Source organism: Macrotis lagotis, chromosome X, assembly GCF_037893015.1.
Source record: "Macrotis lagotis isolate mMagLag1 chromosome X, bilby.v1.9.chrom.fasta, whole genome shotgun sequence".
Taxonomy (NCBI): domain Eukaryota; kingdom Metazoa; phylum Chordata; class Mammalia; order Peramelemorphia; family Peramelidae; genus Macrotis; species Macrotis lagotis.
In genome coordinates, this window is record NC_133666.1 from 455,369,591 (window position 1) to 455,386,965 (window position 17,375).

At 31.8% G+C, this 17,375-nt stretch overlaps 1 protein-coding gene across 6 annotated transcripts in view; it reads left to right on the forward strand.

The window, feature by feature from the left end:
* The window catches only part of ESCO1 (establishment of sister chromatid cohesion N-acetyltransferase 1), a 66,348-nt gene that overhangs the window by 21,494 nt on the left and 27,479 nt on the right, over window positions 1–17,375 (forward strand). For 4 of the 6 annotated variants that reach the window (XM_074200532.1, XM_074200535.1, XM_074200534.1 and 1 more), the window contains exons 6-9: window positions 1,762–1,876; window positions 3,813–3,876; window positions 5,340–5,457; window positions 8,719–8,850. In XM_074200532.1, the coding sequence (XP_074056633.1) occupies window positions 1,762–1,876; window positions 3,813–3,876; window positions 5,340–5,457; window positions 8,719–8,850 (429 nt within the window). Of the gene's footprint in view, window positions 1–1,761; window positions 1,877–3,812; window positions 3,877–5,339; window positions 5,458–8,718; window positions 8,851–14,587; window positions 14,669–17,375 lie in introns of all 6 variants that reach the window. The other 2 variants (XM_074200536.1, XM_074200537.1) reach the window with 1 other exon arrangement.

The window sequence follows — 17,375 nt, forward strand, 5'->3', positions numbered from 1 at the left end:
TGTGTATAATATAAATGGAAATGGGTACTTTATAAGAAGTAGTTTTGCCCAAATAATTTAATCTTGAGTCATTTATTAAGACTGGTTATGTGCATAAACCAACTGCTAATTAAAATATGGACAGGTAAAGGTCTTTACTAACTTGGGGAGATAATCATACAACCAGTAGAAGGTAACCTAAGGGTAACGTAAGGCACCTCTTTACAGTCTTCAAATTTCTGTGGAAATTCCAGTCTTTTTTTTTTTTTGGAATGGTTCCTTATTTCTAAATTTTCTACAGAAAAACTGATTGTTTCCTGCATGTAGTCTTTTAATTATTGAATTATACTTGATTGTATAATTTGATAGTGAACAAGCCCTGTCACTTGAGCCTTCTGTTTTTAACCTTGTTTCTCTAACTTGGAAAAGGCTATTTTTAAAAAATTTTATATAGTTATATTTTAGAAGATGATTTTAAAAACCTGAAACATTGATACAAACTTAACTGGTAGTATAACAGAAAAAACAGGTGTCTCTTGGGGCCAAGCAAAATATGTGGAATCATCTAGTCTAGATGTTTGTGAATAGTGGCCTTATTCCTTTCCTACTCATTTCTTCTTCAGGTTAGATAACCTTTTATTTCCTTCAACTGATTTTCGGTTCATGTTAATTCAAATCTTGGGTATCTTTATCTGGCTTTATAATTCAGTTTTATATTCTATCTGGTTATATAATTGTGTTTTGTTGCTTGAAAGCTGAAATATAAATCAGTGTGCCCTAGGACACTTCACAGGGACAAAAAAGGAACATAATTAATACTCTTATTTTCTGTTCTTTTTTTTTTTAGTTTCTATCATATTTAGTAAGGAAGCAGTAGAGTACAACCTTTAAAAAGTGGATGCTAGCTGGAGATATGCAGGTAGTGGCTTATTTTAGTTTGCTAGTGGAATCATTATTCATTGATGAGTTCACAAAAGTTACTATGTTGGATTACATCATAGTAGTCTTACTTTGATCTTTCTAGATATTTGTGTAAATTGTCAGAACATCTTATAAGTCAACAAGTTAACAAACTCATACCTTTTTATTCTCAATTCTTGAGTTATTCTGTATAATTATTACTGTTTTACAGAAAAGGAAAGCATCTCAAAAGAGTATTATCAGTTTCCCCAAGTTACATAGTTGTGAAGTGTCATAATTGAGGTTTTACTTCAAATCATCTGACTTCATAGTAGGACCTCAACTAGATAGAAACAAAACTGGCACATCTTATAGTTAGAAAGAAGATAGGAAAGCAGGAAAAAGGGGTAAAGTGCCAGAGCGGATTGCTTTCTTAACAATAAGGGCTAATTAAGTCAGCCCTTAACTTCTAAGCCAATTCAATCCAGTCCAATTTACACCAGATCATTTGACTATTTTTAAATGCTGTCTTTGTCACTTGTGCCATATTCACTAACCCTTCAGGAAAGAGGAACTAGTAGTTGGAAAAAAGTACGTTGGTCAGAGTTGATGTAAACTTTATAGGTTGAGCTGAATTTTTGTAGGGCTGAGTTGTCTGAATATATAGTATATTAAGGTAAGAATAACTCATGAACCATGAATTTTTGAGGGAGCTCCTTAATATTAGTAAATTCTTTGTGAATCAAAGTTTAATTTTCTTTTTATGTGCTTTCTTTTAAACAGTTTAGCATATAGTACTTTGGTTTGGGAGACAGAAATTAATACAGAGGGAGAAATGATTTGATTTAGAATGTATTAAAATTTTGAATTGTGTATGTTCAGAGTTTCAGCTTATATTTGGAATCTAGCCCAGAAAATACTCCAATGAAAAATGCTGCAGCAGTGCCATCTCTTCTTAATCAAGCCAAAAATGATACAGGAGAAAATAAGTCTCCAGGTAATATGATATTAAGTTAACTTTAATTTGTTAAAGTCAGTTACCTTGTCAGAACAAGAAAAAAAAAAGTCTCCCTCCATAATAATTGTTCATTTCATTATGCATTGTCCTAATCTTTTAGACTTGCAAGCTATCTCTAGATAAAATGCAGCCTTTTATAGTGAGTTTTTATTTTCTGGAGATTAAACATTTTATTTTTTCCTTTGTATCCTAGAACCTGGTGATTTGATTGTATCTAAAATGTTCTAATATAATTTATTTTTGTTTCTTTTCTTGGTTGTTCTTAGTCTCTATTGATATGGCTTTTGTTATTCAAAATACTCATAACTCAAATCTTCAAGAATTGATTAATCTTACAACTAGTCAATAGGAACAATAAAGTATTAAAGAATACAAGGACTTTCTTTGTCTTTATTTCATATTCTCACTCATAACCTTCAGTTACTGAAGTTCTATTTGTTTAATGCTGCTATAACTCATATTAGATTCTGCATCAATTTAAGAAATGTTGCCATCTATCTGCTTTCATACAAATATGCATGACCTCTTATTAAAGACTTTTAATCTTGATGGATGGATACTATTCCCTTTGATAAAATAGCCTTTTTGAACTATTTGGTCATTGTTTTCTTGGCTGTTATTGGCAGATAAAAAGAAAGAAATGGTTATCATTCTACTAGAGGAAAAGTCATTTTATGAACAAAAGGTATGACTTAGGTTGTAGTTATATTTCTAATCTCTTATCTTTTTTGATATAAAAAAGAGTAATCTAAAAATTGTTACATAGTTCTGTAGGCAGGATTTTGTTTATTATAAACTTAAAATGTCATGAATATGAATACATTTCATTAAAGATTAGAAAAAAAGATTGCATATAAAACTGAATTTGTATTATGTAGCTTTTTTTGTTTAGCTTTTTGGTATTTTTTAATGCCTTAAATATCCTGATTTCTCCTCTGCCTCCCCATTTACTTTTTTCTTTTTAAATAAGTATAGTCAAGTAAAACAAATTGGTCGTGTCCAAAAATGTGGCATTAATTGACAGTATTTTTCATTAACAGTCTTCTGGAGTAGTAGTCATTGCATTAACTAGAGTTCTTATCTTTGACAATATTGATACTATGGTATAAATTATTCTCCTGGTTCATCTTACTTTATTTTTTATCAATTCATAAAATTCTTTCCAGATTTCTTATTGCACCATAGTATTCCATTACAATACACCATAATTGTTCACCCATTCTCCAGGTAATGGTTACCACTTAGTTTTCAATTCTTTATCACAACAAAAGGAGCTGCTATACTTTTTTTTTTTGGTGCATATATAAACTTTTCCTCTTTATTTGAGGGTTTAGATCTGATTGTGATATTGGTAGAACAAAGGGGGTTAAGTAACTTTTGGAATATAATTCCAGATTGATTTCTATAATGGCTAGACCAGGTTACAGTTCCATAGATAGTGCATCATCATATGTATTTCCCATTTCTCTTCCCAATATTTGTCATATACTCCATATTTAAAAGTTAAAACTTAATAAGTAAATAAATAATAAAACTTTTATTCAGGGATAAGATCTTGGATTTCTTACCCTGTATTCTTTTATTCTTTTTTTTTTTTTTTTTTTTTTTTGTTTCTGCAAGGCAGTGGGGTTAAGTGACTTGCCTTTGGTCACACAGGATAGGTAAGTATTAAGTGTCTGAGGCCTGATTTGAATTCATGTCCTCCTGACTCCAGGGCTTACTTCACTGCACCACGCAGCTGCCCTTGTACCTTTATTCTTAATAATTTTCCTTATATAAAACAAGTATAATTTTATTGGCTATAAGTAGTAGATAGGAAGAGAATATAATAGTTTTTATTAAGTGAATTTTGACTGTTTAAATTTGAGCAATTGTTATATTGCTAAGAATGTCTTTTTTTATTATTAAATTACAGAAATAACTCCTAAGCAGCTGATAAGTACTTTTAATAACCAGCTATCGAAGACCAGTGATAACAGGTATGGTATTACCTTTATCTAGGTTAAAAGATGAATTCTTAAGATATTTGTGACAAATGGAAGTTTTGAGGTATAGAGGAATGTGTCCTGTACACAGCTGGCTTTTTATTTTACTGGTATTTGGAACTCCTAGTAATTTCTTTTCTCCAAAGAAGAGCCATAGCTGCTTTGATCTTACATTTAGTAGGTCATTGACAAGTTAAATGGGTACATAAGTAACCCAGGGTTCACAGAGCCAGTATTTTTTAAAGGTGGGTAGTGAACCAGCTCTTCCTGATTAGAACTCTGACTTGTTAATTCTCTTGATTGATGTATAATTTGATAAGTCATATTATATATTGAAGAATGCATTAGAGAATCAAATAAAAGGGAAAAATTAATTAACTCTCCAACTCCAAGCCTGTATTTTGCTAATTCTGGGGAGAAACTGATCCAGACCTGTTTTCCAGATTCTGTCTGTTCTAGAGTTTAAACTACCATTTAATGTGTTCAACAAGACTTTTTTTTAATCTTATTTTGTTTTTCCAACATCAGTGTAAATTTCTGCAGAAAAAATAATTATAAAAATGACGTTTGACAGGAAAATATTTATAGCAAATTGATAAATTTGGTAAATGACAATTCAAATTCAATAAAAAGAAGTTGAAGCTAAAAGATGTTGGGACACATTATAGTATAATGGACAGAATACTAATCTTGAAGCAAGGAAGACTTGCATTCAATTCCCCTTTTAGAGACTGGCTGTGTGACACTGAGTAAGTCATTTAATTTTTTTTTTTTTTTGCAAGGCAGTGGGGTTTAAGTGGCTTGCCCAAGGCCATGCAGCTAGGTAATTATTAAATGTCTGAGGCTGGATTTGAAGTCAGGTACTCCTGACTCCAGGGCTGGTGCTCTATCCACTGTGCCACCTAGCCACCCCTTAAGTCATTTAATTTTGCAGTTGCCAGTAACTATTTTAAAACATAAGTTATAGAACACTTGTTGATCTAAATTGGTAGAGGGAGTTTCTTAATCATCATCTCCCCACACTATTTAAATTATAGGTTCAATTTAAAAGAAATGATTGAAATTATTAATGTGTTTGATTGTACTGAAACCAGAAAGAAAATTTTCGTTGAAAAAATTCTCAAAACATAAGAAGTGTTGCTGTTTCTGTAAAAAATTTTTTCAATTTTTATAGATTTATTTTTTTGCTATAAGCATATGAAAATGTATGATATCTTGAAAGGACTATTTCATATATTTGAAGGAGAGAAGTATAAAATGATTTACAAAGTTAAAAAATTCACAGTGTGTAGTCTGTTCATTTTCAGATGCAAGTTTACTAATTGGTCTAGAAAAATCTTTTCCTTAAAATTCATTATTTAATAATGAATGCCATAGTGAATGTTACATTGTTTAAAAAATGCTTAAAATTAACTGGAGTCATAAAATATAATTAATCTTTTTTTTTAAATTTGAAGGGTGAGTTTGCTAAACCAGTCATCATCCACAAAGTGCAATTCCCCTTTGGAAATAAAGATTTCAAAAGATTTGAAACTAAAAGAAGCAGAGAAGGATGGTGATAAACAGTTGATTATAGTAAGTTATTTTAAAATTTTGTTGCCTTTTATTTTTCTTAGTCATTTCCAGATATGCCTCTCTACTTTCCCAGCCAATCCTTTTAAACAATACATTTTTAGATATGGCTGGTTGTTTTAAAATAAAAACTTGTTTTATTGATTCTTTTTTAAAATTTCCAGTATTTTTGAGTAACAGATTTATTTTCTCTTTGATTTAGCTCCCCCTCCCTTGTTATTGTAAAAAAAAAACATGAAGAACACTGCTATAAATATTTTTGTATATATGTCCTTTTTTCTTTATTTGACTCTTCTTGTGGTATAGGTCCAGTAATTCCTTTTTTTGGACAATGGTTATTCACATGTTAGTGAATTTTTAAACATTGTTCCAAATTGTTTTCCTGAATAACTGGTCCATTTCACATCTTTCTTTATCGTGCATTAATGTATTTGTTTTCTTTTATTCTCTTCAACATGTATAATTTGATTTTTTGCCAACTTTATTTTGTTTTTGAAATTTATCTGATAAGAATGTAGGGTGCAATAAAAAATTTAGTATAATGATTTGTATTCCATAATATACCATGTGAGCAACTTGAGTGTGCATGAGTTTTTCTGACCCATCTTTGCATTGGTTAAAAATTAAAATGATAGGTGAACTTTCACTTTATCTTACTCAGAATTAGGTCTCCACAACTATCTCTACATTGTATTGTATACCAAGCTGTAACTATTTTCTAGCTCTCTCAGTTCCCTTCCAGCTCTTCCTATGTGTTTTATTCCCCATGTGGAATGCAAACTCTTTGAGGGGAAGGACTCTATTTGCTTCTGTTTGTATTCCCAGCACAATGTATGTCTGATACAAAAATAAGCACTTATCTTGCAGGTATTTTAAACTTAATATATCTAAAAATAGAACTCATTATCTTTTTCTTTAAAGTCTTCCCTCTTCCAAACCTTCGTGTTTTCTCAAAGGTACTGCATCTTCCCATTGTGTAAGATTTTTAATTTAATCATTACTCATGTCTCATCCAATTCCATTGTTGTCTGTTGCCTCAAGGATAAATTACAAACTTCTCTGCTTTTGAAGCCCTGTACAACCTGTCTTTCTTTTTGATCCAGCCAAACTCCCTTTTCTTTTTTTCCTTACATAGGGTACTTTATTTCACATTTCCATGTCTTTTCATTGGCCATCCCTATGCCTGAAATTTACTTCCTCTATCTTAAGAGTGATATTTTCTTTCAAGCTAAGAGTCAGTCACCACCATTAGTATGGAGCCATTTCTTTCTCAAGTTGCTCTTGTCTTTTCTCTCAAATTAACTTGAATTCAATAAATTTGCATGTATTTGTATTTATTCACTTCATCTCATTTTTATGGTTTTATTTATACTCTTATTTGTTATCTCCCCCTTAGAATGTAAGTTTCCTTGTGAGTAGGGAAATAGTAAGTACCTACTGTCAGGTGATAGAAGTACAAAGAATTAATTCATACTTGTTGATTAATTGAATTATATATATTTAATTAAAGTTTTTCCGGTCATAGCAGAATAGTTCAATTTCCAAAGAAAAAGTATTGAATATATAGTTTTCTTTTAATTTTTCGATGCTTAAAATTTTTTTCTTTATAGAATTTTTAAAAAAAAATTTGAGTTCCACGTTCTCTTCCTTTTTTTCTTTAAAGATTTTAATTATTTTGGGGGTGGCTGGATGATGCAGTGGGTAGAGCACTGGACCTGGAGTCAGGAGTACTTGAGTTCAAATACGGCCACAGACACTTAATAATTACCTAGCTGTGTAGCCTTGGGCAAGCCACTTAACCCCATTGCCTTGCAAAAAAACAAAAACAAAACCTAAAAAAATAAAAGATTTTATTTATTTTGAGTTCTACAATTTTTCTCCCAATCTTGCTTCCCCCCCACCCCCACAGAAGGCAACCTGACAGTCCCCACATTGTTTCCATGGTACACATTGATCTAAATTGAACTACATTCTCTTTCTTCTGCCCTTATTGCACCCGTTGAGATAGGTGTGAAATCACGCAAAACATATTTCCATATTAGGCAAGAAAAATAAAGTAAAAAGGTGGCGCAGGTGAACAGAGCATCAGCCCTGGAGTCAGGAGGACCTGAGTTCAAATGTGGCCTCAGACACTTAATTACCTAGCTGTGTGACCTTGGGCAAGTCACTTAACCATATTGCCTTGCAAAAACCTAAAAAATACCAAAACAAAAGAGTTCATCAGATCTTTCTCTGAAAGTGGCAATAGCATTTCTCACCATGAATCCTTTGGAAATATATTGGATTGTTGTGTTCATCAGAGTACCTAACTCTTTTCATAGTTAATCATTGTTACAGTTGTGGTATACATTAATCTCCTAGTTCTGCTTACTTTACATCAGTTCATTATAGGTCTTTTCAAGTTTTTCTGAAACCACTCTGCTCATCATTTCTTATAGCAATCACAATAATATTCCATCACAAACATGTATCACAACTTGTTCATCCATTCCTCAGCTGATAGCTATCCCTCAATTTCCAATTCTTTATTAGCACAAAAAGAGCTGCTTTCAATATTTTTGTACATATCAGAGTTTTTCCTTTTTTTTTTAAATCTCTTTGGATACAGACCTAGTAGTGGTTACTGCTGGGTCAAAGGTTATGTCTAGTATTATAGTCCTTTGAAACTATTTCCACATTATTCTCTAGAATGATTGCACCAGCAGTGTAACTCCACCAGCAGTGGTTCAGTATCCTTTCTTTTCCATGTTCCCTCCAGCATTTATCAGTTTCCTTTTTATACAAGTTCCCTTAATCAAAAAATATTAAAAAGCAGAAAGTTTCTAATGTTTAGTATGTGGAAGTAAAATTATTATTTTGATTGTAATTTTTTGCATTATAGATAATATAAAATTATTTCATTCAGGAAACAATTCTCATCATTACAAAATATTTGGACTTAAAATATTACAAAACTTAATGATGATGAAACCCTGAGTTTTTATGTGTTTCATTCATTTAAACTTTTAGAGAATTCTTTGTAATGTGAGATAAATCATGTTTTTAAACTGGTTTTTCTTCATCTATAAAATTCCATACATTAAATGTAGCAATTGTTGATTCATTTATTAGATATAATCAATTTCCAAATTATTCTTTAATTTTAGAGTGTTTTTGACATTATAGATTGTTATTTCCACATCTTACATATAGTTTATATTCAGATTTATGAATTATGCTCAGTTTTCCAGAATTGTTTTGAGTAATATATTGTGTTTTCCTTAGGATGCAGGACAAAAAAGATTTGGAGCAGTTTCCTGTAATATTTGTGGAATGCTTTACACAGCTTCAAATCCAGAAGATGAGACACAACATTTACTATTCCACAACCAGTTTATTAGTGCTGTAAAATATGTGGTAAGAGAATTTCATGGTTCTTTAAGGGTAAATGATCAGATTTATAGTGAGATGGATTCTCAAAAAGATTATTTCTTGAATGACTTTTAAAATAATATTTTGCATATTTTCTTTAGTTTGATAAAATAAAACATAACATTTCTGGAATAAACTGGGTTTTTTTATTTTGGAATTTACTTATGTTGGTTAGTTCACTTTTGTTTTAAATAAGCATTTTTATTGCCTTTGTTCTGGGCTTCTACTAAGAAATAATGTTGTTCCACTTGGGCAGTTCTTTTTCTATGTGTAAGAGCTTAGAAGGATATCAAAATCTTTATTTACTTAATAGTCCAAAGGCTTGGAACAACTGTGTATCTTGTAATTATATAATAGTATTCTCAAAATGCCATATAGATGATTTTCAAATTTTTATTTTTCTTTGGTCTTATTAAGAGACTTCAACTCTGAAATCTTGCTAAAAGTATGTTAAAATTTCCTATTTTTTTTCCTGTTTAGTAGTATAAGGATAAGGAAATTTTGTATTTTTTCTTCATGTATGTGTTAGATATATATTGGGTAATTTTTAGTATTTGAATTTTGAACTATTTTAGATATCTTGTGAAAATAGCGATTTTATACGAAAGCTGTTCCCATGTAATCTGATATACAAACTGGAATCCATATTTACATACATGTTACCTTCAGTACTGTACACTCACATAGACAAGACCTCCAGGATATCTGAACTGAGATCACCAACTCATTTCATTTAGACATTCAGATTAGCACTAGATAATTATTCAAATGTTATTACTTTGGCCCAAGTAAGAGCCATTTTACCTTAAGTTAAAAAGTCTATAATCATTACTTCAGTCATCTAGTTTTCTTCCTCAGATAAAGTTTTCACCTTTAATCTAAAAATACCAATGACTGTCTTTGCTTCTAATTTTTCTCAAATTCACTCAGCAAGTTTTAAGATTTATATATGCAGAAAATCTGTTGACAGATAAAGATTTGTTTCTTGAAACCTTCCTTCCCAATTGCTTATATCAGCACTCTTCAACAAAATGATGTTTTTAGCATGGGACTTCTCAGTTCTAGTATCCTTTTTGTCACTTGTTAAGAAAGCAAAATATATATATATATCATATCGCATATATATATATATATATATATATATAACCATATATATAGGCATTGAAGTGAATTATAGCTTATTTTCAGTAAAAATATTTCATTTGATTTTACTTAGAAAAGTAGTTTAAAATTTGAATACAAATTGATTAAATTGCTCTTGGAAGCCATTATGATAAAATGTATCTTCTAATGAAATTATTGTTAAATTCTCATTGAGGTAAAAGGCCAAGCACATTTTGAGAACAAAGAACAAAATTGGAGATTTTGCTTTATAACATTTTGTTTAGTGAACCAAGAATTGAAGTTAGTAATAGTTATTTTATATCTCCTATAATTTGTTAATAATAACTAAGTTGTTAATTCTTATGTAAAAAGGAATGAAATTGACCTTTTTAATAAGTTATGGATTTTTGGGGGTGGGGGATGAGACTCCAGAAAAGAATCCAAGGATATTTTTTCTTTTTCTTTTTTTTTTGATGGGACAGAGCTAAGAGTTGTTTTTTACGATAATTTTTTATTTGGTTTTGTTTTTAATTTTGAGAGAAGGAATTGAGTTTAGCAGAAGATGGTCTTCCTTTGTACTGAGGTTCATATCATTCACCTTTTTATGTTTTTAAGTATGTTTTCTATTATATATATATATGGTCTGAAAAACAAAAATTTAATAAAAAATTGTTAGTTTTTAGGTAGGTGAAAATATTGTTTACCAAAATGTACAAGGAATGCACATAACTTTGATTTCTTATTTATAATACCAAAAATTAATTTGGATGATTTTGTTCTTTGGCACTAATGATTTTATTTTTCTTCTGTGTTACCTTTTTTGTGTGTTTCTTCAAGTGTGATCTTGTTAAAATAAGGAGTTTAGTGCTCATGTTAATAGTTACACACACTTTAAAAATTATTTAGTATTTTTCTTACAATAAAGAATATTAAAATACAAAAATAAATTGAAAGGGATAATTCAATTATTTTTAAAATTAGCAGCCTTTAAAAATTATGATGCCTTTGGTTTTATGTAATTGTCACTTACCAGTGACTCTTCTCCCTCCTTAATCCATAGAACAGATCCTTATTTGTAGCAAGTAAAATAAGTCAAACAAATTAACACATTGGCCATATCTGTTAATTTAGATCTGCCTTACCACCTATCATTTGTCTGCTGAGCTGTGGGAAGCAGTCTTCCCCCTCAGCTTTCCAGAGTAATGATTATATTGATAAAACAGTTTTCAGAGGGGAATGAAGTTCAGTATTCTTATAATAAGAATTTCTTCCACTGAACTTATAATGAATCTTAATGTATTATAGATCTAGATGGGATCTAGATGACTTTGTTTCTTTGAAGGTTATATTAGCATGAATATATATATATAAATGTAAATAGTTCATAGCAAGCAAGATGAATAGAAAGACTTTCAGGTGTGAACCTGTCAACAGATTGTTTGTGATCCGAGGACCAGTGCAGCTCAATCCAGATTAACTTGTTAGCAGATATTGGGTCACCAATTATTTTTCTTCAAGCAATTTATAAAACTGTTAACTAAAGTGTGGAGGGATTTTTCACTGGAGAAATTTTGGGGGTAGCTAGTTTGCACAGTGGATAGAATACCAGCCCTGGAGTCAGGAGGACCTGAGTTCAAATATGGAACCCAACACTTAATAATTGCTTAGTTGTGTGACCTTGGGCAAGTCACTAAACCCTATTACTTAAATAAAATTTTAAAAAAGATATAAAAGATTTACTCTAGAAACTGAATTAGTAAAGACTTTTGTTTTCTATGAGATAAATAATATTTAAATCATGTGTATGTATTAAAGACCTGTAAAGAATTTTAATTTTTCTAATAATTTTTGGCCTTTATCTCTCTTCTTGATTTTGGATTTTGTTTGGAGAGAAACATTTGGATTTAAACTATTGGACCACTCTTTAGGAGGTACTCCTTTATTAAGGAGAGACTCTGCTTTTTGGCAGAGACCTAAAAGCAGACTAATTTAGCTTTGTACTCAATGACCATGTCAAATAATTGTCCCAATTTCTTAATCTCAGCTGTAACCTGAAACTCCCACTAGATGTCCTTGATTTCACCTTTAGTTTTTCTAGTGACTTATCACAAATAGCATTTGGATTCATTGCAAAGCTCATGGTTTAATTTATTTTTCCCCCTTAAATATTTCACATTAATAAGTACTTGTATACTTGATACTTTGGAGGATTCAAAGAAATAACATGGTTTCTATTTTCAAGAAATCCCCAAACAGTCTGCATACCCCCCCCCCTCCCCTCCAATCTTTTCCCAGTTCTTTAAACAAGTCCTTTCTAGTTCTTTAAACTAGTCAAGACCTATTTCACTATTTTTGTTACACTCTTTTGGACACTTCTTTCTCCAGCAGATTGCATCCCTGATCCATCCCCTCCTCAAATCTTCAACCTCTCCTATCAATTGGTTCTTTCCCTGCTGCTTCCACACCTAAGTCTTCCTCCTACATCCTTTTCTCAGTCAGATTCCTTTAACAAATTAACTATACTTTTAGCCTCTAGGACAACTTTCAGTCCTTTCAAATCCTTTACATCTAACTTCTTATAACACTTATTTGAAACAGTATATTCTTTCCAAAGTTACTAGTTAGCTCTAAATTGTCAAATCCATGGTCTTTTCTTGAGGTCATATTTTTTTTTTAGTTAGTTTATTCTTTTGCAAGGCAGTGGGGTTAAGTGGCTTGCCCAAAGCCACACAGCTAGGTAATTATTAAGTGTCTGAGACCGGATTTGAACTCAGGTACTCCTGACTCCAGGGCCAGTACTCTATGCACTGTGCCACCCAGCCACCCCATGATCTTTTTCTAAATCTTGATCTTTCTTAACCTATATACTTTATTTGACAATGTACACCACCTGCTCCTCTTGAATAGTCTTTCCTTTCTAGGACACGAATTTATCTTGGTTGACCTCACTTGTTTGATTCACTGCTCAGTTTCCTTTGCTGGCTCATCATCCGTATCTTACCCCCTTACTAGGGGGGTGATCCTGTTCTGGGCTTTCTTCACCCTCTCTTGGTAATCTTATTCACTCCCATGAGTTTTTTTTTTTTTAATTTTTCAAGGCAATGGGGTTAAGTGGCAGGTAATTATTAAGTGTCTGAGGTAGGATTTGAACCCAGGTACTCCTGACTCCAAGGCCGGTGCTCTATCCACTGTGCCACCTAGCTGCCCCTACTCCCATGAGTTTTAACTATCATCTTTATACCCATCAGTTCTGTGTTTCTAAATCCAGTTCCAGTTTCTCCCCCAGCCTCAGTTCTATATTATCATTTGCCTTTTTGACATTACAAACTAGATGTATCTTAAACTCTATGTCTGAAATGAAGCTCACTATCTTTCCCTCTAAAATCCTACACCCTTCAAAGCATCTTGACCTTTCAATGATTCAGATTCATAATCTTGGCATCATCCTTGATTCCTCTTCCTCTAGATCCTGTTAGTTGCCAAGTCTCACCATCTCTACATTCATAACATCTCTTGAATCTAAGCCCTTATCTTCACTCACACAGCTACCTTAATTTGGACCTGTCATCATCCCTTGTCTAGATTATTTCAACTGTATCTTAATTGATCTTCCCATCTCACTCTTTACTTAAGTCCATTCTATACACTGCTTTTAAAGTGATTTCCTTTAAACACAGACCTTTTTAGCTTTTAATGTTTCATTGGTCATTACTCTACCTCATGCACTCTGTGGTTCAGAATTCCTTGTCTCTTTGTTTCTTATTTCAGATACTCTCACTCTTCTCCAGATTTGAACAGATTATCCTCTAGGCTCTTGATCCTTTTCCTCTTTTCTGAGTGTTTCTCTTTTAAGATGCAGGTCAGGTTCTATCTTATGTGTGAAGACTTTCCTTCCCCCTCAGCCATTAGTATCTTTTCTCCCAAACTACCTTGTTTTTAACTTTGTATATGCTTGATTAATTTTATATTTATGCTGTAGATGTACTTGTTTATCTCCTTTATTAGAATGTAAGTGCCTTGTGAATAAGATTTTTTTCATCCTTTGTGCTTATCCAACATGTAATGCAGTGTCTGGCACGTAGTAGGTACTTAATATAAACCCTGTTGATTGATTGATTGATTGATTTATGAATAACCATCTTAAACTTTGGTGCCCTGAACTGAATGTGGACTGAGCAGATAAAAGGAGCTAATATCTTCTTATTCCTTGAAATTATACTTTTCTTAGTGGAGTCTTAGATTCAGTAACCTTTTTTTTTACCTGCTATATTACATGACTAACTCAGTACTGAGCCCATTAAAACCCCTAGGTTTTATCATTCACATACCTCCCTATCTTATACTTGTGACGTTCTGTTTTTTGGAACCCAAGGTTTAACATTTCACATTTATTCTATTGGCTTGTGTTTTATTATAGACAAATCATTGCTTTAACTTGGATATTATTTTCCTTTAAAATGCTCAGAACATACAAATAATAATTGTGGATCATAGAGCCATGATAGAATCTTAAGCTAAGCATCTGATGAACTTTAAAGTGCTATATAAATGTGAGTTCTTTTTATTATAGTTTCCTTACCTTTCAGTATGACTTGGCAAATCTATTATTCTTTCCCAGGATCTTTGGTTTGGTCTAACATGTCACTTCTTAAATTTTGGTCATTTGAAGACTGATCACTTATGATCAGAGACACAAAAGGTCAGTGCCATAGAGAGATGTTTTCTCTAACATCGTATACTTGATAATTGAGAATTATTGAATATCTTTAATATTGAGAGAATCAGAGTTACTTAAAATATGAAAGTTTCAGTGCCATAAAATATGATATTCTGGTTTCTTTATTCAAGAGAAAGTAACATGGGATAGTTGGAAGAGCTCCTGGTTTCTAAGTTGAGTTCTGACCCTGTTACCTAACTAACTATATGCTTTTGACCAAGGTGTTTAGTCTTCCTCAGTTTCCTCATTTGCAAAATGAGGTTGGAATAATATATCTCCACCTTTTAATATTGCATGATTCTAAAATGGTTTATTATGTCAGTGAAAAGCATCATATCTTACATAAGGCTATGTTCTGAGAAACTTATACTAAGTGCCTTAATTTTTTTTTAAAAAGCAAAAAAAAGTCAGAATTTTTCCTTTCCAAAGCACAAGATAAGATTTCTTCTTGACGTTTCCTTAGCAGCAGAAGAGAAAGAACTCTGATCTGGTTTTGTAGTCAAGAACCCCTTGTCTTAGCCAGAGGGGACATTAAGTTATTTTAGATACCACCCCATGAAAGTTGGACTAGATATCTAATATCCACTCCAGCTTTGATTGTATTCTCTTGTCTTGTTTTATTGTATTTGATTGTATTCCTTTTCTTAGAGGAAAAAATTTATATATTCAAGAGTATATAAATATCTCATGGAACAAGACTGGTGAATTAAGTAAGCTCCCATTCTTTTAAGCACATGCAAATCTTGAGTGACTCTTTAAACCTTTTAGGCCATTATCTTAATTTAAGATTAGAAGCTAAGGATCCATTTTATGTCATCAGTTTTTTCCTAGTTGGTTGTACTTACAGATTTTAAGTGGAATATCATTTAGTGTTTGGGTAGTTTACAATTTAACACGAAATCTTGTTGGATTGCTATCATAAGCTATAGAATTGAAATGCACCAAAGAAATTTCTAACTTTCCTTTTAAAAATTAATTGCTTGAGATGTTTAAAATTTTTTTTTAATTTTAAAAATTTTTTAAAAGTTAGTTTGACCCAGATATATATACACATAAAACACACACACACATTTAAACTATGCTGAAGTTGACATTTTAACTGGGAGGTGTTTTTTTTTTTTTAGGTTTTTGCGAGGCAAATGGGGTTAAGTGGCTTGTCCAAGGCCACACGGCTACGTTAATTACTAAGTGTCTAAGACCAGATTTGAACCCAGGTACTCCTGACTCCAGAGTCGGTGCTTTATCCACTGCGCCACTTAGCCACCCCAACTGCGAGTTTTAATGAAGTTTTTTTCATATATATTAGTTTCTACCTTATCTTCTGAACAGATAGTTGGATGGATCTCTGAACAATTCTTCCAACCATGTGTCTCTCCATGCTTTAACTTCCAGTGAAGTTAATATAAATGTACCATAAATGTACCACAGGGATTATGTAGTATGAAAGTTCTTTGAGATTATGAATGGTTTCATTCTTCATCTTTATATGTCCCCAGGGCTTGGCACATAGGAATCACTTAATGTTTGATAGTTCTAGAGCTTGAAGAGCTTAGAGGTCTTTTAGTCCAACTCTCTTAATTTAATGAGGAAATTGAAGCCTTGAAAAAATGAATGATGTTAGGGGCGGCTAGGTGGCATAGTGGATAAAGCACCGGCCCTGGAGTCAGGAGTACCTGGTTTCAAATCTGGTTTCAGACACTTAATAATTACCTAGCTGTGTGGCCTTGGGCAAGCCACTTAACCCCATTTGCCTCGCAAAAACCTTAAAAAAAAATGAATTATGTTGCCCAAGTCAATAGAGGTAGAAACTTGCACAGCTGAGATTCAAACCCAAATCTTTGTTCTCTTTGTTTGAATGGAGACCTTTGCTAAATTTTCTGACTTTATGTGGCTTCTAAAATGATGATGTTGCTGTCTATTAATTCTCTCTTCATATATGTCTGACTCACCTCCTTTTCTGATCATTTGGCTTTTTGTTAAATATTTGTAGTGCTACTTCTTGTTTGGTGCTCTGAAACAAAAAATTAAATAGTGCCATCAGAATTAAGTGACCCCTAAAGTGCTTTTTTTCAGTGATTGTGGAGGAATAGTGGAAAAAAGGTACTCAGAGTGTTAAGGATTACGTACTATATATATGGACAATGAAGTGACATACTGTTTGCTGATAAGACTTGACAGTATTTAAGATGTTTTCTGCATCCCTAAACAGTGTAAGGAGAGATAATACAATTATTCTAAACTCTGTGATGATAAATATCAGTTTTGACCCAGAATTTGTTAATTATTAGAAACATTGATTTTATTTCCAAATTTGTTAATTCATTTTATTAGCATTTATTATTTCTCCCTCCCTTATCAAACAATAATAAGAAAAATATTTATATTTATCAGAACAAATTTCCATGTTGTCGATGTCCAAAAATATGCCTCATTTTAAGTATATCATCCCTCTGGTGAGGTGTGTAGTATGTTTCTTTTATTTTTGGACTTGTGGCTTATTATTGCATTGATCAGAATTTTTCAAAGTTGTTTTTATATGGTTATCATTTGTATATATTGTTTAAATTCAGGAGCTATCTTCATTTTAAAAATGACATCATTTCTCACTTTGACATCATTTGACATCATTTCTCACTCATTTCCCTCAATGGAGACAATTATTTTAAGATCTTTAAATAAATTGGTTTCA